The sequence below is a fragment of the Dromiciops gliroides genome, chromosome 6, assembly GCF_019393635.1.
Source record: "Dromiciops gliroides isolate mDroGli1 chromosome 6, mDroGli1.pri, whole genome shotgun sequence".
Classification (NCBI taxonomy): Eukaryota; Metazoa; Chordata; class Mammalia; order Microbiotheria; family Microbiotheriidae; genus Dromiciops; species Dromiciops gliroides.
Genome location: NC_057866.1, coordinates 26,793,294 through 26,818,908, shown reverse-complemented (window position 1 = coordinate 26,818,908; position 25,615 = coordinate 26,793,294). Strand labels below are relative to the sequence as shown.

The following is a 25,615-nucleotide window of genomic DNA, read 5'->3' as shown; positions in this document are numbered from 1 at the left end:
TGCGCCATCTAGCTGCCCCTGAGAAATTTTTTAAAACATAATCACATAAGGGGCAGCTAGATGGCGCAGTGGTTAAAGCACCGGCCCTGGACTCAGGAGTACCTGAGTTCAAATCCGGCCTCAGACACTTGACATTTACTAGCTGTGTGACCGTGGGCAAGTCACTTAACCCCCGTTGCCTAAAAAAAAAAAAAAAAAAGACAAAAAAAAAAAAAAACATAATCACATAATGGATTCCAAGACATGCCCATGAACCAGATCACGTATAAAAGAGGAAACATAAGACGATTCAAAATCACTTGAAAAAATGCTCGAGCTGACTTCAAACATTGAACTGAAAAGCACAACAGCCACAAGACAAACGAAACTGAATGACGTGAAATTGTGATGTCTAAGCTTGTCCTCAAATAAGAGTTAGGAAAATAGACTTGCAGAGCAAGGTGACCAGGGGTGTGGAAAATACACCTTATTAGTGTGTTCACCCAAGGAATTTGATTTATTTTTAAAAGGTGAACTTTTATTGAATATTCAGTCATACAGGACTTGATTTTCATTTAGCAAACAAAAGAAAATTTTTTAAAAACCCAACATCCCAGTTTACCCCGACTTCCTCAATAACCTCTGGGAAGTGGGTAAGGAGGCTACCGAAAAGCACGGTGGCGGTCCAAAACCTCAGCGGAATTGTCCCGGGGCTCCTCCAGCCCGGCCCCGCCCCGCCCCGCTGGGCTCCACTTGGAGACTCTCGGGCAGGTTGGCTAATGTAGCTCTGGGCGCTCCTCCCACGCGGAGCCCAGCGAAAACAGGCTGAGCTCGCCTGCCCCTTCCTCCTCTTTCCTTGCAGCGCCTCTTCCGGGCTCCTCTCTCTCTCTGATCTGGGCACACGACAATACCCTGGAGCTCGGCTAGGACCCTGGTGTGAGAAGTAAGTCTCTTCAGTTTTGATCTCGCCTCGGCCTGGGGGAAGGGTGGACTTTCTCTGATCACTCGCCCTCCTCCTCCGCTCGGACACCTCCCGGGTCTCCCTAATGACCTATTTAATTCCTCTAGTTCCTGGAGAGTGTGGGCTAAATCCTGGACGCGACTGGGTCAAGCCTCCTGCAGAGAAGTACTGATCTGTGTATTGGCATGCTATCTCTCTTCTCTCCCCAAACAACGAACCCCGCCCCCCCAACCCCCAGACACGTCACGAGATGTCAAAGCTGGAAGGGACCATTTGGACCCCCTCATTTTGCAGAGAGGGAAACTGAGGTCCATCAAGAAGATGCGGCTTGTCCCACACAGCTGATGGCAGAACCTGGGTCATCTTCCAAATTCTAGTCTAGAAGCCAGAGGAGAGCCAGGCTGCCCTGTGAGCTGGCAAGTGCCAGGCTCGTGTCCTGTGCCTGATATCCTGGCCGTGTGTGACCGTTGGTGCATCTCGTAACTTCAGAGAGGGTGGCATTCGGTTTGGTGGAGGAAATTTCCCCACCGGGAGTTCCCGATACCAGTGAAATCACAGATTCGCTCTCCCCTCCCCAATAGTCAAAGAACCATTTTTTCCCACAAACTACATTTCTTTCTCTTTTGGGGGGGGGTGTATGTGGAGGGGAATGAGGGTTAAGTGACTTTCCCAGGATCACACAGCTTGTAAGTGTCAATGTCTGAGGCCAGATTTGAACTCAGGTTCTCCTGATTCCAGGGCCCGTGCTTTATCACCCAAGCTACATTTCAATGAGGAAGAAGAGGATGCCTGTAGGCTTTCCTGCCACTTATAGCCACATCTCCTTCCGCCTCCCCCCCCCCCCCCATTAGCTTTGGTGACTTCTTGGAGTGTGCGCATTTAGCGGATGGGATTCTTTCTTCATTCTATCTTAATTTAAACTTTATTATTATATCTCATACCCTGTGCACCTTTACTAACTCATAGTGACCTAGGCCACTCTTAAAACCTGAAACTGTTTCCGTTAAGTTCCACAAATATTTATTAAGTCATATTGTAAGCCCCGTCTCTCTGCTTCTGCTGTATATAATATGAATGGCATTTTTGTTCTCTAAACCTTCCCAAGCTGCTAGGGATTCTTTCTTCCTGCCTCTTGGGAATAGACGGGTTGGGGGGAGGGACTGTCGGCAGCTTCTCCCACAAATTCTAACTGGTGGGCCTTCCTTAGAACTCAGAGAGAAACTGAGGCAAAGTTCTTGTTGGGTTGGGGATTCCTGATGTTATACATCTCTTCTGTCTTAGAAAGGCCCAAAGCTTTTCTCATTTTTTAGGATCATAAAGTTGAACAGAGTTAGTTCAGTAAACTTGTATAAAGGGACTGTTGAGTGGAAGCCCAGCTTTAGGCACACAAAAGCACTCTGTTAGGTTTTGGGAAGAGGGAGGTTTGCATGAAAAGCCCCCGCCAGCACACACCTTAGCCAGCAGCCTCCTGCCTCCTCCCTGCCTCCTTGCATTCAGTGCTAATGGAATCTTATGGAATCAGAGAATGTCAGAGCTGGGATGGAATTTGTGGAACTCGAATTCAGGACCCTCATCCATATCATAGGTTAGTATAGACTTAAAAAAAAAAAGAAATTGCCACACTCACCTTGAACAAGATGGATTCCAACCGGGAGTGTTACAGAGGGCTATTAAAGGTTACTTTTCTATTGTTTGGTAATTTGGTTTTTAAAAATTAAGGTTTTATCATTCAGCATGAATTTAAAGGAAAAAGCAGGGGAAAAAAGGGTGGCTAAGGGACTGAGTTCACATGGCTTCCAGCCAGAGGTGTGCTGGAGTCAACTGGAACAGGGTTAGAAGAGAACCAGTTGTTAAATTTTCAGCATATTCACATATCATCTGCCAGCACTACAAAGCAGGGCTTGATTTATTGTTTTGTTGGTTATTTAAACTTAAGAAGAAAATACCAGTAATGCGGATTCATCTTTTTTTTTTTTTTAGTGAGGCAATTGGGGTTAAGTGACTTGCCCAGGGTCACACAGCCAGCAAGTGTTAAGTGTCTGAGGCCGGATCTGAACCCAGGCACTCCCAACTCCAGGGCCTGCGCTCCATCCACTGCGCCACCCAGCTATCCTGGATTAATCTTGAAAACACATTTTGGGGGACAGCTGGGTAGCACAGTGGATAAAGCACCATCCCTGGATTCAGGAGGACCTAAGTTCAAATCCAGCCTCAGTCACTTGACACTTACTAGGTGTGTGACCCTGGACAAGTCACTTAACCCCAATTGCCTCATCAAAAACAAACAAACAGGGGCAGCTAGGTGGTGCAGTGGATAGAGCACCGGCCCTGGAGTCAGGAGGACCTGAGTTCAAATCCGGCCTCAGACACTTAACACTTACTAGCTGTGTGACCCTGGGCAAGTCACTTAACCCCAATTGCCTCCCTAAAAAAACAACAAAAAACCAAAACAAAACAAAAAAACAACCAACCAAACAAACAAAAAACCACAACACAACGTTTTGGGTTTTGGGGGAGGAAGGTTGGTTGTTAAATTTTTACTTGCACACCCCTGCTTCCAAACCAATTTCTCTTTGATCCCAGGAAAAGTACCAGAGCATGATTTTAAGTTCTGCGTCTTTATCTTCTCCCAGATGTTTGGAATCTCTCAGCAGGAGGCCAGAGGCCTGGCCAGTGAGTCTTCTGAGAAGACAGATGAGGAACCCTTGGATTCCTATGAATTGGGTGATCCTGTGGCCAGCTTCTCCCAGATGAGCCCACACCTCTCTTCTCGAGGAAGCATCATCAAATATTTTCGGGATGCATCTGAGGAAGTGTATAAGACCTACTGCTTGGATAAGTATGATGAAGACAAGAACCCTAATGTGAGTGCACCTGCCCTGGTAAACCTCAGGGAGAAGTCCTGGTAGGGGTGGGAGTAGATGGTGAGGAGTAGGTAGGGTTGCTACCAGCCCAAGCTTCTTCTTGCCAACTTGGGGGTCTCCTAATTTATTATTTAACTTCAGAGCAGATCTCTGGATGATCTTCTGCTCTAATAAGCCTCCAGTTGTTGACCTTGATTAGAACTTTGGTATCCCATTTCTAAAAATCTCAACAATCTAGAGCAATGGACAAAGCTAATATAATGGAACCTAACAGAGATGAATCTAAAGTCAGCCTTGGATTAAAAAAACAAATTACACAAGAGGGAGGCGTGGCCAGGCCTTTTTGGTTTGTGTGATAGAGATCTGGGGACTTTTAGTAGACCAGAAGCTCAAGATGAGACAGTAGAGTGACATGGCAGCCCCAAATGGTATCAGCACCTAGTTGGCCTTAAGAGAGGCATGGTGTCCAGGACTAGGGTGGTTATAGTCCTGCTGTGTTTGGCCCCGTTCAGGCCACATCTGGGCTGTTACATGATGTTCAGGGTACCACAAGCTGAGAAACTTCTAGTACAAAGCAGCCAAGGATTGGTTGAAGGAACTAAGAATGTTTAACTGGGTGAGGAGATGTTTGGGAGAGACACGGTCACTGTCTTCAAATATTTAAAGGATTGTGATATGGAAGAAGGATGAGATTTGTTCTACTTGACCTCAAAAGGCAGAATGAGGAGACATGAGTGGGAGAGATGCAGATTTCTGATGCTCATTGTAAGGAAAAACTTCTTAATGATTAGCATTGTCCAAAAGTGGAATGGGCTACCATGGAAGGTGGTGGGTTCTGGCTCATGGGAGGTCTATAAGAAAAATGGATGACCCTTTGTTGGGAGTAGTGCAGAGGGAGCTCTTGTTTGGGCAAGGGTTGGCCCAGGTGGCCACTGAGGTGCCTTCCTCTCCTGAGACTGTGAATCAACAGGAGCCTCATTTGGAGTGTTCCAGGTAAGAATCACCATCTGTGTCAGATTCCCCAATCCATCTCATCCAGGGGTCAGCAACCTGAGCCCTGTTCGCTTCCATGTACGTCCTTTAGGGCTTTTAGCCATAATAAAGGAACAAGTCTGGATCCATATGTTGACTCATCTAAGTAATTCAGAAATATATTGTGGACCAGAAACAATAAATCACTAGCAATGGAGGTGAGTCATCCATTAGATTGAGTGAACTTGTACAAATTAAATAAAAGTATGACATATGATGTATATGCATATGTAGTAGAACTATTACAAAAAGATGACTCTTTTCCCTTAAAAGCTTAATGACCCTTAATCTAGTCCAATTACCTCTCTTAGCATCAACAAGGGATAATTTGTAGGAAGAAATGAAGACGAAGAGATAGGGATTCCCCTCCCCACCAATATCCTGATTTCTCACAATGATTACATGGCACTGTTATCCATGAATTTATCTAAACTTTTTTTTCTGAAGCTGTAGTTATATTTTCAGCCTGTATCACCAACTGAGGTGATGTATTCCCTAAGTTTACTTTCCCCAGTATAAAAATAAAATTGCCTTCTATTTTTTCTTAGCTGACTCCACCCAATCTTCTAGTAACCACTCACCCCACCCCACCTCCATTCCTGACCTTACTTTTGTTGTTGTTGTTGTTGTTTTTTGTTTTTTTGTTTTTTTTTTGCGGGGCAATGGGGGTTAAGTGACTTGCCCAGGGTCACACAGCTAGTAAGTGTTAAGTGTCTGAGGCTGGATTTGAACTCAGATACTCCTGAATCCAGGGCCAGCGCTTTAACCACTGCGCCATCTAGCTGCCCCCCTGACCTTACTTTTTAATGAGTCAAGACCTTGTTGGCATTTCTATAGGCCCAGGAGCAATGCCTGTGACTCCCCTGTATGTATCAGCCCTGACCCAGAGCTCTAGGTTTTTAATAAAGAACAACAGAATGTTAGAATTAGAAGAGCCACTAATAAGATAGAACACAGAACATCAGGAAAAGTGGATCTAAGAACATTATACTGTCAGAGCTGGAAGGAACCTTATAATACAGAACTCTGGATGGCACATCTGGGAAGGGACTGTAGAACATGAAATATTAGAATTGGAAGGAATTTTGGAACATAAAATATCAGAACTGGAAGGAATCTTAGAATATAGAATGTGAGAGCTGGAAAGAGCCTTAGGACACAATGTGAGAGCCACAATATAGAAGCTAGAACATAGAATGTAAGAGCTGGGAGGAGCCTTAAGATATATAATGTGAGGTCAGCTAGGTGGCGCAGTCGATAAAGCATCAGCCCTGGATTCAGGAGGACCTGAGTTCAAATCCAGCCTCAGACATTTGACACTTGTTAGCTGTGTGACCCTGGGCAAGTCACTTAACTCTCATTGTCCCACCTCCCCCCAAAACCAAAACAAAACAAAAACCCAACCCCCAAAAACCCAACAACAAAACAAGATATATAATGTGAGAACTGGAAGGGCCCTTCCAACATAATGTGAGAGTGAAAAGGACCTTAGAACATAGAATATCACGGCTGGAATAAACCTTAGATTGAATACTGTCAGAACTAGAAAGTAGTTTTAGAACAAAGAACATTAGAGTTGGAAAGAATCTTAGAGATAGATCACTTAGCCCAGTGGTTCCCAAACTTTTTGAATATGAAGATTCCATTTAAGTGTCAAAAATATATTGCGGACACACATGTGACAGTAGTTACTAGTAAAATATGTTAATTGAAAAGACCTATTATGATAAAAGGTATTATTCTTTAGTAACATATCAAGACAAATTTGCATTCATTATACATACTTTTGAGAAATAGTTCTATGTATGAGACATTATTTATGAAGTATTCAGAAGGGATGTTGACTTATTTCTGGGTTTGCACATGAATTTGAGGACCCCTTGTAATAACTCATTCTCCCTTTGTAGAGTTTCCTCTTTGTTCAGGTTGGAAATGACTGATTTAGCTCAGCATTTTCACTTTACAGATGAGCAGTTTCCTCATCTGTTAAATGAGAATCATTCCAAAAATATTTATAGCAGTTCTTTTTATGGCAAAGAATTGGAAAGCAAGGAGGTGCCCATCAGTTGGTGAATGGAAGGGGTGAGGATCAACAAGTCATGGTATGTGAATGTGAAGGGATACCATTGTGCTGTAAGAATGGGTGGAGGCAATGTTTTTAGAGAAACTTGAGATTTGTATAAACTGACTTGTAGAGCAAAGTGTGGTAAAATATGAAAGTTTTAACAGTCGGTTAGGATACTGAAAGACGCCAGTTTTTCAAGGACCACCCTTTTGGGGAGGAGATGAACAGTCCGCCTGCTGCGCATGTCAGACTGCCTGCCGGGTACAGTCCGCCTGCTGCGCATGTCAGACTGCCTGCCGGGTACAGTCCGCCTGTTGCGCATGTCAGACTGCCTGCCGGGTTTTTTTGACTTCCGGGGTGGAGAGAACGAGAGTAGGCCTTTTTGCCTGTTTGGCGGGACTCCTGGCGGGGCGGCACAGACGGTCTCCCTCACTCCAAAGGTGGCCTTTTTGGTTTGGTGAGTTTTTATAAGGAATATAGACTAAGCCTAGATTTAAGACGATTTGTACTGTATTTCTATTTTCCTATCCTTCTAATCAACAGCACCTTATATGCAATAAAGGCTCTATCTAGAAAACCAGAAGCTTCTTCCATTTACTAGTCTGGGAGATAAATTAAGGGAAAAGTTAAGTAGGGGAGATTTATGATCTAATATCCAATTTTAAATCTCACAAAAGTAAGCAGAACCAGGAGGACAAGTAACACGATAACAGCAACATTGTAAAGACAAAACACTTTGTGAGACTTAACTCTGGTCAATGCCATGATCAACCTCGATTCCAGAGGAACCATTAATGAAATATTCTACCCACTTCCTGACGGAGAGGTGATGAACATAAGATGCAGATTGAGACAGAATTTTAGAACATGGCCGATAGGGGAGTTTGCTTTCTTTGGATATGCATATTTGTTACAAAGGTTTTCTTTTTTTTCCCATTGGGCATGGGGAAGGTAGGAGGGAGAGAAAAGTAGACTTTTGTTCATTCAAAAAATTAAATTCTAGAAAATGAGGATCATCATCTGTCTCATGGAGTTGTGAGAATCAAATGAGACAACACCTAAAAATTATTTTGCAAACCTTAAAGAACCATATAAATGATAGATGTCAAAAAAATTATAGCTGTCATCATTATCATCAGGAGGGCCCATGGTTTTTTTGTTTTGTTTTGTTTTTGTGGGGCAATGAGGGTTAAGTGACTTGCCCAGGGTCACACAGCTAGTAAGTGTCAAGTGTCTGAGGCTGGATTTGAACTCAGATCCTCCTGAATCTAGGGCTGGTGCTTTATCCACTGTGCCACCTAGCTACCCCTGGCCCCATGACTTTGCTCCTATGAGAATGAAATACTCAAAGATTAGAGGGATCTGTCTGTTGGGGTTACAATGCCTGCTGGTCCATTGCATTGATTAGGGTGGGCTCTTCCCTCCCTGCAGAGGCAGCCCTCTCTACCATGCCTATTCCCCCTTTCTACCATATCCACCCCCTCCTCTTCTTTCTCTCCCACCTCCAGGGAATCATTAGTTTTGGCACTAGTGAAAACAAGCTCTGCTTTGACCTGCTGTCCAGTCGGGTGAGTCCTGGGTGTCCAGCTGAAGATATACAGGCTCCTTTCCCTTGAATCTCTCCAGGGAATAGCCCAGAAAAGTCCGAGGGGGATATCACAGTTCTTTTTCTTGATTGTGGGTATGGCCTTTAAAGGGATGGCCAGAGGTGAGAGTGAGAGGGCATGAGATACAAAGAAGAGTTTTAGGCCAGGTCAGTGAACAGAGACAGGATGCTGTCTGGGGTGTGTGTGTGTGTGAATGTGTGTCTCTGTGTGTATGCGTGTGTGTGCATGGGCACGTTTTCTTGTGTGGTTGAGTGGTGAGGGGAGCATGGTAGAGAGAAAACTGGATTTGAGGTCAGAAAGCCTGAGTTTGAATCCTGACTCACCTACTTATTCTCTCTCTGTGAATTTGAGTAAGTCCTTACTTTCCGGAGACCTCAGTTTCCACATCTGTAAAATGAGGGAAATGTTGCCTGTGCTTCACAGGGTTCTCGTCCCTGCCTTCATGGGACTTAGAGTCCCATTGTTGATGGAAGTTTACAATTAGCCTCTACCAAGTTCTCTAGCGTTCTCTCATTTTCTTCACAGCAGCCCTGTGAGGTCCCTAGGGTAAATATTATAAGCCCCAAATATTTTTTTAGGGCTGGTGATTCCATTGGCATAGGGAATGCCTGGTGAGGAAAGCTCTTTTACCAAGGCCCACTGATGGCTGGAAAGTCTTGGTATGTTCTCTGGTTAAGTGAGTGACTCAGGGTGGCAGAGCCAATGTCGGCCACAGGCAGAACTTGGACCTTCCTCTTCCTGAATTCAGGAGGCTGGCCCTCAATGCCAGGAAAGCCATGCTTCCTCTCAGATGAAGGAACTGAATCTCAAAGAAGTGAAGTTACATAGCTCATAGGGAGCACAGCCAGGATGGGATCCAGGGCTCGTTCTGCTATTCCACATCACAAACTAGTGATCGAGCTAAAGCGGCATCTCTGTGAGTCGCTTGGGGACGGTCGGGGAGTGTTCCGTAGCAGCGACTCAAGGGCGTGGGACAGGTTCAGGTACAATGCCCTTGGCATGTGTCTTCTCCATCACCTGGCCTGTGTGCTTGCCCTTTTTTCATCTGGACCTGGGAGGCCGTTGCTGCCCCTGGGCTGTGGGTCTGCCGAGGTCTCACGGCTCTGCTGTGTCTTCTTTTCTGGCAGCTGAATCAGAGGGACATGTGCCACATCGAGCCTTCCTTGTTGCAGTATCCCAGCTGGAAAGGACACATGTGGTAAGTAGCTCCCGGCGGCCTTGCTTTGGAGACCTGGGGACCCTGGGGGAGGAGGGAAGGGGAAGGCTCTTAGGGTCACAGGATTTAGGGCTGGCAGGGCTTTGGAGAGTGTCCAGTCCAATGCCGCCTATGACAGAGGAGGAACTTTAGAGTGAGAGAAGGGACCCAAGACTAGGAAAGAACATAATGTTAAAGTCAGAAGACACTTTGGAACCTAAAATACTGGAGCTGAAAGAGAATCTAACCTAGAACCCTGCCATTAAATAAGTCAATAAACATTTATTATGTGCTAAATCCTGGATGTGCTCTCCTAGAAGGTTAGAGCTGTAAGAGACCTTAGAACACGGAATATTTGAGCTGGGAGAGAACCTAGAACTTAGAACAGAGAATGTTAGATCTAGAAGAGTTCTTCAGGGAGGCAGCATGATATGGTGGAAAGACAACTAGGCCTGGAATCAGATCTGAGTTCACATCCAGCCTCAGACACTTACTAGCTGTGTGACCCAGGGCAAGTCACTTAACCTCTGTTTGCCTCAATTTCCTTTTCTGTCAAAAAGGGCATAATAAGAGCACCTATCTCCCTCAGTGGTTTTTTTCTTTTTCTTTTTCTTTTTTGGTGGGGCAACAAGGGTTAAGTGACTTGCCAAAGATCACACAGTTAGTAAGTGTCAAATATCTGAGGCTGGATTTGAACTCAGGTCCTCCTGAATCCAGGGCCGGTGTTTTATCCACTACACCACCTACCTGCCCCCTCACTGATTTTGATGATCAAAAGAGATGATAACTGTAAAGCACTTGGTGCAGTGTGTGACACAGGTGCTGTATAAATGCTAGATATTCTTATTCTTTTAAAAAATAATAAACATTGTTATTTATAGTTTTGGGTTCCAATTTTTATCCCTCCTTCCCTTCCTTCCCTCCCCCCTCCCTGAGGTGGTAAGCAAACAGATATAGGTTATACGTGTGCAATTATGTAAAACATTACCATATTGGTCATTTTGTGTAAGAAAACTTGAATAAAATAAAAAAAGAAAGAAAGTGAAAAATAGCCTGCTTCAGTCTGTGTTCCATCCATATCAGTTCTTTCTTTGGAGGTGGATAATATGTTTCATCAATAGTACTTTGGGATTGTCTTGGATCATTGTATTGTTGAGAAAAGTTAAGTCATTCCCAGTTCTTCATCCAACGATATTGCTGTCTCTGTGCACAATGTTCTCTTGGTTCTGCTCACTTCACTACACATCAGTTCATACAAGTCTTTCCAGGCCTTTCTGAAATCATCCTGCTTGTCCTTTCTTATCTTACTCTTATTCTCTCTATTACTGGTGTGACTGGTGTCACTCAGCCTCTCTAATTTATCTGTAAACTGAAAGTGTTAGACTAGATCACTTCTTAGTTCCTTTCCAGCTTTTTATCGAGAACGACTGTCAGAGCCAGAAGGGACCTTAGAACTGAGATTGTCAGGGTTAGAAGGACCTTTGAACCTTGGCCTCCAGAGATAGAACTCTCCATAAGCTTTGGGAGGAACCTGTAAGACCAACGTGATGTGTTTTTTTTAATGTTAATTTAAAATTTTTCTCAATTACATGTAAAGATATTTTTTGAGTTCCTAAATCCTCCCCCATTCCCTCCCCCCTCCCAAGGCCAGCAATTTGATGTAGGTTATACATTACTATCATGTTAAACATATTTCCACATTAATTAGAACAAAAGAAAAAATGCAAGAAAGAATAAACAAGAACAGTAACAAAAAAGCAACCACAAAAGTGGAAATAGTATGCTTCAGTCTGCATTCAGACTCCGTAGTTCTTTTTTCTGAATGTGGAGAGCATTTTCCACCATAAGTATTTTGGCATTGTCATGATGTGGTTTTGAGATCCATCATTGCCATGTGCTTGTTTGTTTGTTTGTTCCATAGGCTTCGGAATGAGGTGGCTGGATTCCTGTCCCACTACTGCAAGGCCCCTGTTCCCCTCAAACCAGAGAATGTGGGTGATCCTGTTCCTCAGCTTTTTCCTGAATTTTGCCCCTGGGGTCCTTGAGGGTAATGGGTATGCTCTCTGGGTGAGTGGGTGGGTAGAAGCCTGGCCTAGCTGCATTTATTCTTAGTTCTTTGTATTAGCAACTTTTGAAGAAGGATTTATCTCCCTTCTCCTGTTTTGAGTAGGAGGAATTTATTTATCCATCCATCCATCCATCTATCCATGTTATGTCTACTCATCCATCCATCCATCCATCCATCCATCCATCCATCCATCCATCCATCCATCCATCCATCCATCCATCCATCTCATCTGACAATAAACCTTGTTAAACACTATGTAGTGCACCAGAGGAGATGCAGAGTTTAGATAAGCTGTTCCCCATTCAGATGGGGTTTATGGTGCTATAGGGAGCGAGGGAACAAGCATTTATTAAACATCTACTATATACTATATGCCAGGCACTGTAATAAGGCTTTAACAAATATTATCTCATTTGAACAAGTCACAAGCACTTTGAAAATTATTATTATAATTGCTGACATTTACATATCTTGTTTCATGTGGTCTTCATGAGCACCTTGTGGAAGGTACTCTCTTTATCTCTAGTTGAGAGAAAGAGGACCTGAAGCATTGTGCAGGAACAGTTAAATGACTTACCCAGGGTCACACAGCTAGTAATGAACAGACTTGGCTTTGAACACATGTGTTTCTGACTCCTAATTCAGTTCTCTATCCACCATTGCTGCCTCCCTTCATCATTCTTTTTTTTTTTTCTATTGAACTTGTGATTTCCTTGGTTTAGGGAACTCTCAGTGAAGAAACCCCTTCTACCACTGCAGGCTGCACCCATTCCACACTGTCTTGCCCTCTTTGATAAGTATAATTTCACCAGATAAGTGCATTAGAGAGCAGCAAAACAAATGAGGTGAAGAGGTCAGGGAGGGGAGGGAATACGAACCAAAGCAGGGGATCAGAGAGGGCTTCATGGAGGAGGAGGTCTTGTTTGAGTTGGCTTTTAGAAATGGAAGCAGGGGCAGCTAGGTGGTGCAATGGATAAAGCACCAGTCTTGGATTCAGGAGGACCTGAGTTCAAATCTGTCCTTAGACACTTGACACTTACTAGTTGTGTGACCCTGGACAAGTCACTTAACCCTCATTGCCCAGCAAAAAAAATAAATAAATAAATAAAAAGAAATGGGAGCAGTGCAGGGTCGAGCTGTGATTCTCTCTCCCACTTTGCTCTGTGACTCTTCCTGGAACTATATACCCTCCCCCGCACCCCATCCCCTAATCTGAGGTGCCCTTGAAATGATCACAAGGTCCTCATCTCTCCTTCTGTCAAGTAGAACCCCTTCAACTTTGTTTTCACTTGACCCAGGAGCTCAGCTTGAGCAGGAAGGGATTTTGGGGTCAATTTCCCTTCCCGACGGCAACTTTTCTTTGTCAAAAGTTCTCTGTTTCTGGAGATGCCCTCATCTTTGTCTCATCTTTACCTAGAGGCAGCTAGGTAGCACAGTGGATAAAGCACTGGGTCTGGAGTCAGGATAGATCTGAGTTCAAATCTGATCTCAGACCCCTGTGAGCTGGGTGACCCTGGGCAACTTGTCTGCCTCAGTTTTCTCAACTATAAAATGGGGATAATAATAGTAAAATGGAACTGAGATGTGGTATTTATCAATAACTTAGCACAGTGCCTGCCGTTATAGGTTCAGTACTTAATAAATGTTACTCCCTTCTTTTCTCACTCCCTTCCTTTCTCCCTCCTTCCCTCCCTCCTTTCCTCCTTCTCTCCTCCCTTTCTTCCCTCCTCCCTTCCATTCTTCCCTTCCTCTCTTTCTCTCTTCCTACCTCCCTCACTCCCTTCCTTCCTCCATTTCTCCCTCTGTTCCTTCCTTCCCTCCTTTGTTTCTTCCCCGCTTTCTTCCTCTGTCTTCACAGGTGGTTGTAGTGAATGGTTGTGCCTCCCTCTTCTCTATCTTGGCCACAGTCCTGTGTGATCCAGGGGGTGAGTGAGCTTTCTTCAGCTATGGGGTGCGGGGATCTGGGTTGTGATGTGACCAAGAGCAAGCAATAGTGCTCCAGGTACTAGGCTTCAAGGAGTAACCTTCACATCAAGAATGAGAGCATGATTTTTCCTTTTCTCTAATGCCTTCTCTGAATATTGGACCATTAGACCATAGATTTAGATCTCAAAGGGAATTTAGTGAGCATTTAATCCAGGAATTCTTCTTCTTTTTTGTTTTTTTGGCCAGGCAATGAGGGTTAAGTGACTTGCTCAGGGTCACACAGCTAGTAAGTGTCAGGTGTCTGAGGCTGGATTTGAACTCAGGTCCTCCTGAATCCAGGGCTGGTGCTTTTTTTCTGTGCCACCTAGCCACCCCAGGAATTCTTTTTTTTGTGGGACTATGGGGGTTAAGTGACTTGCCCAGGGTCACACAGCTAGTACATGTCAAGTGTCTGAGGCTGGATTTGAACTCAGGTCCTCCTGAATCCAGGGCCGGTGCTCTATCCACTGCGCCACCTAGCTGCCCCACACCCCAGGAATTCTTAATCTAGTGTTCATAGATACGCCCACTCCCCAACCAAAGAGTCTGGCCAGATTTTAGAGGGTTCATGAAGACAGATTTTAGAGGCTCCATAAACTTGAATGGGAAAAAATTATACCTTTATTTTCACTGACCTCTAAGTGAAATTTAGTATTTCTTTGAATTATGAATGTAGGCAACAAGGCATTATTCTAGTTCTGAATAGGCTTCACTACACACTGTCAAAAGAGTCCATGGGGGGCAACTAGGTGGTGCAGTGGATAAAGCACTGGCCCTGGATTCAGGAGGACCTGAATTCAAATCTGACCTCAGACACTTCCAATACTGTTGTATGACCCTGGGCAAGTCAATTAACCCTCATTGCCCTGCCAAAAAAAAAAAAAGAGTCCACGATACAGTAAAGGTTAAGAACCCCTTATCTAGGGGCAGCTAGGTGGCACAGTGGACACTTACTAGCTGCGTGACCCTGGGCAAGTCACTTAACCCCAATTGCCTTACCGGGGGGAAAAAAAAAGAACCCCTTATCTAGTTGAACTTCCTTAATTTGTAGGGGAGGAGACTGAGGTCCATAGTTACTTGCCCAAGGTTATACAGGTAGTAGATAGAAGAACTGGGGTCTGAACCCAAGTCTTTTGACTTCAAATTCAGTCCTCTTTTTATTATATCCTATTAGTATCATGAGATGTAAAGTGAAATGGAATGGGAATCAGAAACAGCTGCTTTTACATCCTGGTGCTGATACTTAACTATGTCTGTAATGTCACACAATTGATTTCCTCTCTGGAAACCTTAGTTTCCTTATCTGTAAAATGGGAATAGTAATAGTTCCATTTCCCCACCTCCCAGGGTTATTGTGAGGAAAACAATTTCCTAAACCTTAAAGAGTGTGTGCATACACATTTGCATACATGTATGCACATACATGCATGTATAGGCATACGTATATACCCGAATAGTATGTATGCACATGTATGTATATGCATCTACATACATGTTAATGCAGTAGTTAACAATGGACAGGTGTCCTTGTTCAATGGGAAAAATTGGATTCCTAGAAATGTAGTGATTTAGGTTAGGGGTCCCCAGTCTTTGTCTTTTTGCTTTCCTGGAAGTCTGATCATTTCAATAAGAGGGTACTAACAGTGGATTTGCTAGGGGCAGGGTGGGGGCAGAGAGGCTGCTTGCTGTGTATGTGGCCCAATAATCCTCTTAGAGGTGGTTGTGGCAGGAGCACCCTGCTTTGGAGCTCAGCCAGGTAGGGTTCCAAGTTCGACTCATTGATTGGCTTAGGATGAAACCAATGGCCTATAGGACGTAGGAGTCGTGCCATCATCTTTATTTCCCATTCAGGGATCTAGCTCCTTTCCAACAGAGTAACCATGTAAGAGGGACAGCTAAGTGGTACAGTGGAGTGCCAACCCTAGAGTCAGGAGGACCTGAATTTAAATCTGGCCTCAGACACTTCTTAGTTGTGTGACCCCATTTGCCTCAGTTTCTTCTTTTGTCAAATGAGCTGGAGAAGGAAATGGCAAACCACTCTAATATCTCTGTCAAGAAAACCCCAAATGGGGTCACGAAGAGTTAACAAAACAACAACATGGTTGCTGATTTTTAGAGGGACCGTATAGTGAGGCATTGGAAAGAGTGTTCATTTCAGAGTCAGGGGTCCTGGGTACAAATCCTGGAACTGCCACTTACTCCCTGCCTGACCTTGGGCCTCTCAGGGCCTCAGTTCCCTCATCAGTCAAAGCATGGGTTTCAACTTAGAGGAACAAACCTATGATCCTATAATCTCATCACTGCTTTTCACAATGGAATGTCATTGTCACAACAATAATGTTGAAAAGCGTTGGTGGATTTCTGATGTTGGAGGAGACCATAGGGAAGCTGGGAGCATGACGGGTCAAAGTCAGAGCAGTGGACGTGGTACTGGGGATGCCAAGGACAAGAAAAAGAATTAGAGCCTTCAGCTCCAACTAGGGAAAAAAGGAGAAGAAAACAGAGATGAGATACTGCCAGTGAATTGCCACACCTTACAGCCAATGTGGGCTAAAATTGTTGAAACTGGAGAGAATTAAAAATTATCCTCTCATGGAAGAAGAATTCCTCAGAAGTCAAGAACAAGTGAAACCATTGGAAGAGAAGCAAGAGGAAGAAAGACTAAAGGTAGATGATCTGAGAGGGACCCTGAAGTCTGCAAGGACCCAGCCTTGGTGGGATCAGGGCATTATGTAAGCTTTCTGTCATTTGTAGACAAGGGTCTTCTAGAACCAGGATGTTCTGTCCGTAGCTGTAAGGTTCTTGCTGTAATAGGAGTTCTGATGGAGGACATAGATCACCTTGTTATGGTGATGAAAGTGGAGATGGCCCCACAGGAGGCCTATGCTGATATTGCTGAATTGGATAACCAGATTCAAGAAACCTTAGCAACCTTCCTCAGGGCTGTTGGTTCTGAGCTTATACAGAAGTACTTAGGAGATGGGCCCGAACTTGTTAAGAATTATACTGAGTAGGGGCAGCTAGGTGGAGCAGTGGATAGAGCACTGGCCCTGGATTCAGGAGGACCTGAGTTCAAATCCAGCCTCAGACACTTTATACTTAACCCCAATTGCTTCACCAAAAAAAAAAGAAAGAAAGAAAGAAAGAAAAGTATTGTACTGAGTAGATGAGGAACACGTTCCATAAATTGTCTTCATTGATGAAATTGATGCCATTGGGACCAAAATGTACGATTCAGATTTAGGGGGAAAAGGAGAAATTCAGTGAACAGTATTGGAACTGTTGAATCAGTTGGAGTGGTTTGGCTCTAGGGAGGATGTGAAAGTGATTCTGGCCACAAACCAAATAGAAACTCTGGATCCAGCACCAGTCTGACCAGGATGTCTTGACCAGAAGATTGAGTTCCCTCTTCCGGATGAAAAGACCCAGAAGTGCATGTTTCTGATTCATATAAGCAGAGTGACTTTGGCAGACGATGTAACTTTAGAGGTTTTCATTATGGCTAATGATAACGGGTCTGGGGCAGATATCAAAGCAATTTGTACAGAGGCTCATCTAATGGCCTTAGAACATAGAATGAAAGTAACAGATGAAGACTTCAAAAAAATCTAAAGACAATGCACGTTATAAGAAATATGAAGGCACCCCAAAAGGACTCTACTTCTAAATGAATTTTAAATATATATTATGAAATTTGTATATTAATTATGTATTATTATGGTACAGAATCCAAAATTGAATTATCGAGTTATTTATTGGTAAATTTGCATGTATTACTGAGATATTATGTGTGGGGTACCCATTGAACTGTGTTGGTCTTTTGTTCACTGTACTATACTGCATTTCAAGATAAAATATCCGTTGTCAGCAGGGGGAAAAAGGGTTGATGCCAACATTTCTGCTCAAATTCCCCTGGGTCAGAAATATCATTATAGAATCATAGATTTAGAGGTGGAAGAGACTTTAGAGGTGATAGGTTTAACCCTATCATTTCATTTTTTTCTTTTTAAAATAGTGGTTTAAATTTATATTTATTAACACAAATTACATTCTCTTTCTCCCACTTCCTCTTCCAGTTGAAAAAAGAAAAGTAAAATCCTTGTAATAAATATGCATAGTTGGGCAGCTAGGTGGCACAGTGGATAAAGCACCGGCCCTGGATTCAGGAGGACCCGAGTTCAGGTTCGGCCTCAGACACTTGACACGGACTAGCTGTGTGACCCTGGGCAAGTCACTTAATCCTCATTGCCCCTCAAAAAAACAAAACCAAAAACAAAACCCAACAGCCAAATATGTATAGTCGAGCAAAATCCTTCATTCATTTAAAATCTGAATTCAAGTAAAATCTGAACTCACTCTCTCTCACCTTTGATATCCAGTCTGTTGCCAAGGCCTGTCACACAAGCTGGAATTTGAACCCAGAATCTCTCACTCCACTGTACAACACTGCTTTCTAGGACCTCCAGGGTCTCAACTTTGGGGATGGAGTGTTGGGGGTGTGTGAAAATCTCCTAGAGAATAAAAACCTCTTACTAAATGTTCCTGAAAGACAGAGACAGTTAGGATGAGCCAGGAGATGGAGTGCAAGGATGCGGTAAGGAGAGCTGACTGGACTGGTTGGGGGGAATCCCATTAGAATGACAAGATCTTCTGCCTTTTTACTTTCAGAGGCTTTTCTGATCTCCACTCCTTATTATGGGGCCATCACTCAACATGTGTATCTCTATGGGAATGTTCGATTGGTCTATGCCCACCTGGACAGCAGGGTAAGATGTCAGGACTCGAAGATGGGACCTGGGCTTTGCAGTTGGACCCCCAGGAGAAAAGGGAATTTCCTGAATTTTGAAATGGGCACTAAGGTGGAGAAGACAATGCATTTGAAGCAGCCAGGACTAGAGATGAAAGGGAGTGGAATCATGTATCACCTTCCAAATGGCTCAGGGCTGATCCAAGGTGATTCATTAGGATTCTCAGTGGCCCTGGAGCTCAATCCTCTGGAGAAGAAATGGAATGCCAAGGTCTTGTCCTTAGGGAGCTTATACTCTAATGGCAAGGTAGGGAGGGCAGGACACATACTTTTGTGAATATTCACCAGGCATAGCCCTATATGTGAAAGGGAGTTCCTCCAATCAATCAATAAGCATTTACTAAGCACTGCCTATATGCCAGGCATTGTGCTGGGCTCCAAAGACAAAAGTGAATCATTGTCTGCCTCCAACAGGCTTGCGTTCTATATGGTGAGAACATGGACATACTATAACATAATAAAAAGAAATGATTGCTAGCATTTATATAGTGCCTACTATGTGCCAGGCATTGAACTAAGCACCTCACAAACTCATTTGATTCTCCTTGGATCCCATCCTACCTGGGAGGCAGGTGCTATTATGATCCCTATCTTTACAGATGAGGAAACTGAGGCAGACAGCGGTTAAGTATCATAAGTACAAAGTATATGCAAAAATATATATAAAGGATTTTGGGGGAGCCACTCCTGGCATCTGTGGGAATTGGGAAGATGGCACCTGGGCTGAGTCTGGCAAGAGAGGTCAGGGTGGGGAAGGAGTGCGTTTCAGGGGTACCAATGCAAAGGCAAGGAGACAAGAAATGGAAGCTGTGTTTGAGAGAGCAATAAGCAAGCCGCTTTGGCGAGACCGTAGGGAATATGAAGGAGAGTAATATGAGGAAAGAGATGAGCTTTTATAGGCTTAGGAAGGGGAGGTTATTATTATTTTTTTTATAGAATTTTATTTTCCAAAATATATGTAAAAACAAATTTTAACATCAATTTAAAAAAAAATGTTCCAACTTCTCTTCTTCCTCCATTCCCACCCCCCACCCACTAGAACTCAAACATAGGGGAGGTTATTTTTAATTCCAGGGGTGACAGGGAGCTATAGAAGTATGGGGAGGAAGGGTGAAGGGAGTACTCAGTGTTCAGGGTCTTGTCAGCTAAGAGGAGTTAGCACAACTGATTTGAAAGGTCTTTCTAGGTCACTGGCATGGACAGCCACCCCTTCCAACTCACGGTCAAGAAGCTGGAGAAAGCCCTTCAGGGAGCCAAGTCTGAAGTATGTGGACCTCGGCTCAAAACCTGTAGATGGAAGTCAGTGGGCTGATGGAAAGTGAGCATGGCCTCTAGTTGTTGAGGCTGATTCCTTCCAGGCTTTGAGGCTTGTGCGGTCACTTGGGATGTGGGGGCATGGTGAGAAGCATGACCACATAAGGATTTATCTTCTACAACAGATTGCTGTGTGACCTCGGGCAAGTCACTTTCCTGCCCTGAACTTCAGTTGCCTTATCTGTAAAATGAAAGTATTCTCTCTTCAGAGATGAGAATAGCTAGCATTTACATGGCATTTTAAGATTTGCAAAGCACATTACATACATTATTTCATGTGATTCTCAAGATAATCCTCAGAAAGAGGTGTTGTATTTTCTTTGTATTTAGATAAAGCAACTGAGACAGAGAGAGGGTCAGGTGGGAAGGTCTACACATCTGAGGGAGTTTCCAAGGCAGGATTTGAATGGAGATTTTCTAGATTCGAGGCCATCACTATCTGCTGTACCCCCAGCCATCTCTGACCTCTGAAGGGTCTTTCCATCTCCAACAGTTTTATATAATTCAGTGACACTGTCCTGAGTCATGATTCTTGCAATGGGGGGTGATGGTGGTGATGGTGGCAGATGGAAGTGGATCAGGGGCTTCCTGCTCCCTCCCCTTCCCTCTCTCCTCCTCACTACTCATGTTATTTCAGGGAATTAACGTCAAAGGCCTCATTCTCATCAACCCTCAAAACCCTCTGGGTTACATCTACTCTCAGGAACAGCTGCAGGAGTACCTGGAGTTTGCAAAGAGGTGGGGTGTCCCCTCCCCACTCCCACCCCCACTTAGACTTGGAAATGTGAAGCTCTCAGGTACTGGGCCTTGGCGTACGTGTTGGTGGGAACCAAAGAGTCATTTTCCCAACATATGGGTTCTACCTACTGCCAGTAGGTTGGAGATGAGGGATTTGGGACAGAGTGGGGCAAGGGACTGTCTAATGACCAATCCTACCCCCAGGTTAGAAAGAGAGCAGTGGCCGATCACTGAGAGATTGCTCTGTGGATGTTGGGATAGACCATGGAGTCCCTGGTATCCCTTGATGAGCAATTAGGGCAAAGGTATCATCCTCTGTCACCAAGCCTATGGTGGAGCCCCAGGGCCCTCTTACTGTCTGCCCTTTTCTTCCACCCAGGTATGAGCTCCACGTGATAGTGGATGAGGTGTACATGTTGTCAGTTTTTGACGAGTCCGCCATGTTCCATAGTGTCCTGGGCATGGACAGGTAAGATCTAAGGCTGCGTTGCTGAGAGCTGGGACACATTCCCCATTCCCTAGAAAACTCCTGATTAGAGCATGTGTAATGTGGGAGTGACTACTCTATCATCTGAGAACCTTTGTCTATGGTCCATCTTCATGCGTCCTGCACATCCTGCCCATCCTCCACTCTGAGGCTTCCTTCTCTTGAGTGATGACTTCCAGTAAAAACCAACAGGGGACTTCATTCTGAGGGCTACCATGATGTTGTGGAAAGAAGGCTGAGGACCTGGGTTCAAATCCCACCTCTGAGGCTCTGTGTGACCTTGGGCAAGTCATATTTCTTCCATACTTCTCCCAGCCTCAGTTTCTTCATATGTAAAATAGGAACAATAACAGCACCTAAGTCACCGAGTTCTTCTGGGGCTCAGATTATCTAATGTAAATAAAGTACTCTGCACACTCTGAAGTACTTTATCAATGCCAGCTGTCATCCTTAGCTCACTGGGTCTTGGTGAAGTATGTTGGGGAATTATCATCATTTCTCAGATGAGGGAACTGTGGTTTAGAGAGGTGTATTGACTTGCCTTTGGTCACACAGCTAGTGAATGTGTTTGACCTGGGGTCTTCAGGTTCTGAAAAGCCACTGGGTTCTTTGAACTGTACAGGGCAGCATAAATAAGGAAAATTCACAAGGAGAAATGAAGTGATTTATCCAGAGCTCTATGGAAAGTCAATGATAGTCAACGCTAGGGCCCAAATCCCTCTCTCCTTCCCTCCATCTTTGCCTCCCTCCCTCCATTCATCCCTCTCTCCCTCTTTCCATCCATCCATCCATGCAGATATCCATCCATCCATCCATCTATCCAGTACCGAGGGGCATCATATGCTTTTTCTACTATATCATATTGATCATATTGTATCTTCTATTCCTTTATGTGTGTATATATATAAAGATATAAATCTATCTATCCATCTATCTCCTTGCTCCAGGCTTCCTGATCCCCAGAGGACCCATGTGATGTGGGGAACCAGCAAGGTGAGTCCCTCATCAGACCAGACTCAGGGACATTGGGGTGAAGGAAAGAATGAATTTCCCCCTCAGAGTTGGGGAAGGGTTGGCCACCATTCAGATTGTCTCTTCTACAGGATTTTGGCATCTCAGGCTTTCGCTTTGGTACCCTATACACAGAGAACCAGGATGTAGCCAATGCTGTGGCCTCCCTTGGTCGTCTGCATGGCATCTGTGGCACTGTCCAGTACCAGCTGATGCAGCTGCTTCGGGACCGAGGTGACAGAGCTGGGCTTCTGACCCGAAGCTGGGGATCTTGGGCCCAGTAAAAAAAATAGGGAGAGGTGTGGAAAACTCTACACACAGTAGGATTTGCCCATCTTCCCTGCTGTAATGAGTCTTGAAAGTAGGAAGGGAGAAGAAGGTTCTACTGTTAAAACCGGAGGGGTGATGCTTTAGTTGGAGAATTGGTGGGGTACTTCAATTTCTCTTTGGGGCTCCCTTCCACCTGAGCAGATTGGATCGACCAGGTATACCTCTCTGAAAACCTTGCCCGACTCAGGGCTGCCCATGCCTACGTCACGGAGGAGCTGGAGACCATGAACGTCCCCTTCCTCAGGGCCAAAGCTGGTTTCTTTGTCTGGATTGACTTGAGAAAGGTAAGGACCCTTGCGAGAAATAGACTTTGCCCCCAGGGAGCTTATATTCTACAGTGGGGGAGGGGAGGAAGATTAAAAATTCAAATAGATAAATGCAAAAAATATACAAAATAATTGGAAAGTAATTCTGGATAGGAGAGAAAACTGGCAAGTAGGTCGGGGGAGGTGGAGATCAGGAAAAGTTTCATGTAATGAACAATGTACCTGGAAAAGTCATCTGGATCCAGGTTGTGAAGGATTGTAAATGTCAAACTGAGGAGTGTTAGCCTAGGGGCAATAGGGAGCCACTAGACCTTGAGCAAGGGAGCACTGTAAGTAGGAATGTTCTCATAGCCCCATGTCAGCTCAGAAATTGTGTGAAGGATGGTTGTCAGAGGGGAGAGATTGGAGGTTGGGCGACCAAGAGGGATTGTGGGAGGAGCTGCCCTTGAACTTTTCTCTTTAACCCTCCTGACTTGCTCCTAGTACCTGCCCACGGGCACCTTTGAGGAGGAGTTCTCCTTGTGGCATCGTTTCCTAGACCATAAGGTATTTCTGTTCTGTGGAAAGTCCTTTGAGTGCAAAGAACCCGGCTGGTTCCGCCTTGTTTTCTCGGACGAGATGCACAGGCTGCAGCTGGGTGAGAGATTCACCCTTCCCCTGGACCCTGAGCCCCCTCCTCTCTTCTTCACACAAGATAATATTTGCAAAGTGCCTATCACAGTGCTTGGTACATACTGAGCACTTAATAAGTGTTTCCTTCCTTCCTTCCTTCCTTCCTTCCTTCCTTCCTTCCTTCCTTCCTTCCTTCCTTCCTTCCTTCCTTCCTTCCTTCCTTTCTCTTCCTCCTTCCTTTTTCTTCCTTATTTACCTTCCTTTTTTCCTTTCCTCTTTCTTTCCTTTCTTCCTTATTTTACATCCTTCCTTCCTTCCTTCCTTTCTCTTCCTCCTTCCTTTTTCTTCCTTATTTACCTTCCTTTTTCCTTTCCTCTTTCTTTCCTTTCTTCCTTATTTTACATCCTTCTGTCCTTTCTTCCTTCCTCTCTTCCACCTTTCCCCCTTCCTCCTTTCCTTCCTTCCTCTCTTCCTTTCGATTTGTATTCCTAGTGCTTAGCATAAAGTAATTGCCTAATAATTCTTTCATCTATCTGCCATTAATCGATTCATTCATTGATTTAGTCTTTCTATTTGATTCAATTTGACTAACTCTTCTTACATGCTTCCTATGTGCAAGCCCCTTTCCTCAGAAATTGGAATACAAAGACAAAATCCATTAAACAAGCATTTATTAGACTCCTGTTATATGCCAGGCACCATGATAGGAGCTGGGAATACAAGACAAAAATGAAGCAGGTCTTGCCCTTAAGGAGCTCCTTGCCTACTAAGGGAAATAAGATACTGGTCAATCAATTCAAATTTATTAAGTGCTTGCTGTGTACGAGGCAGCTGGGAGTTCTCAGCGAGTGTACATTCTATCAGATTGGGGCATCAATAGCTAAAATACAAGCTCATTTGTGATGGGGCAGAGAGGAGACCCAGAAACAAATGGTATAGATGAGATTGAGGATGGGGGAGAGCACTCTTAGCAGAGGGTATCTGTGAAGGCTTCATGCTGAAGATGACCACAGAGCTGAGCCTGATGGAAAGAAGACTCCATCAGGAGTACTTCCCCTGTGACTGGTCTAGCCCCTTTTAAAAGCCCAGGCCCCTCGGTTTTCCTTAACCCCCTCCTTCCCCAATCCCCACTAGCACCTCCATGTTCCTTGGTCCTTCCTTTCCTTCCCCAGGCATGCAGCGGATCCGTAAGGTGCTTGAGAAGGAGCCCCAGGTGGCCAAGACCCCTTCACTTTGCCAGCCCCTGGAGAAGAGCAGTCAGTCTAGGGGAGGTGGCCTCTGATTCACAGCCCAAGGATGCTAAGTACGGGCAGGAAACAAGACTCCCTCACCTGTCTGAGTGGACGAGCAAATGGCCACAGGGAAGCCTGGGGCGGCCGGGCCCTGGGTGAAAGGTTGAACTTTGGACTTTCTGTCACATATGATACTCTTCTGTTTCTCCTTCTGCCCAAGCAGAATGGGCAGGGAACTACCTGGCAAAGCAGACCTCCCTTCTCTCCCTGGGAACCCTGACCCCTTTCTTGAAACGTCAAAGCAAAATAAAAGCTTTTTCTTTGAGAGTCCTGCTGTTTTCCCGTTGTTCCATCAGTAAGCTGACTGCTAAGTGCTGGGTCCGTGCCAGGTGCTGGGGGTATGGAGACAAAGCAAAACATGCTCTGTTCTTCTTTAGATTCTATTGGGCAGCCAAGCGGTCCACACACATCAGTTGTTGTTGTTTGTCCTTCATTCCCAAGGAGGACCATGACATGGGGTGATGCCATGACTTGCAGTGAATTGGAATCAAGTGAAGGAGGGCTGTGCAAAGTCACCCACTTCACTGTCTCCTCTGGAGCCATCTGGGTCTAGTGGCAAGATGTATATATCAAGACAAATGGAGATGGCCCCAGATGTTTAAGGCAATTGGGGTTAAGTGACTTGCCCAGGATTACACAGCTAGTGTCTGAAGTGAGATTTGAACTCAGGTCCTCTTGATTTCAGGGCCATCGATTAGTCCTGGGATTGGAACTGGATCAGTGATGTCACTGAGGCCCTGTGTCAGGAACTCTATTAGTGCCGGCCAGGGCCTTCTGTGTAACTTAGAGAGTCATCCAGAGCACTTTGTCCAGGGCTACAGCCAAGGAGATCTGAGGCTTTCAAATCCATTTTTATTGATGTCTTTTGTTTTTCCCCAAATTCCCTCCTGTGTCCCTCCTCTGCCCCACCCCCAGCCACCCTATATAATAATTTGAGATCAGCTTTCTGACTACTAAGACAGATTTCCTCTTGGCCCACTCCAGGAGACAATGCCTTTGACATTTTTTGAAAGTAAAATGTA

At 44.6% G+C, this 25,615-nt stretch overlaps 1 protein-coding gene and 1 pseudogene across 1 annotated transcript; both read left to right on the top strand.

Annotated features, from left to right (window-relative positions):
* The first annotated feature begins 794 nt into the window (after positions 1-794).
* Positions 795-24,860, top strand: ACCS (1-aminocyclopropane-1-carboxylate synthase homolog (inactive)). The gene is given in 16 exon segments (XM_043971334.1): positions 795-922; positions 3,574-3,804; positions 8,410-8,469; positions 9,636-9,706; positions 11,625-11,694; positions 13,630-13,696; positions 18,405-18,502; positions 19,730-19,807; positions 20,495-20,595; positions 20,975-21,064; positions 22,030-22,075; positions 22,186-22,327; positions 22,565-22,707; positions 23,173-23,326; positions 24,474-24,535; positions 24,537-24,860. Coding segments are annotated over 15 exon segments (1,569 nt in total). The 5' UTR covers positions 795-922; the 3' UTR covers positions 24,693-24,860.
* Positions 16,184-17,403, top strand: LOC122730879 (annotated as a pseudogene).
* Positions 24,861-25,615: the final 755 nt, after the last annotated feature.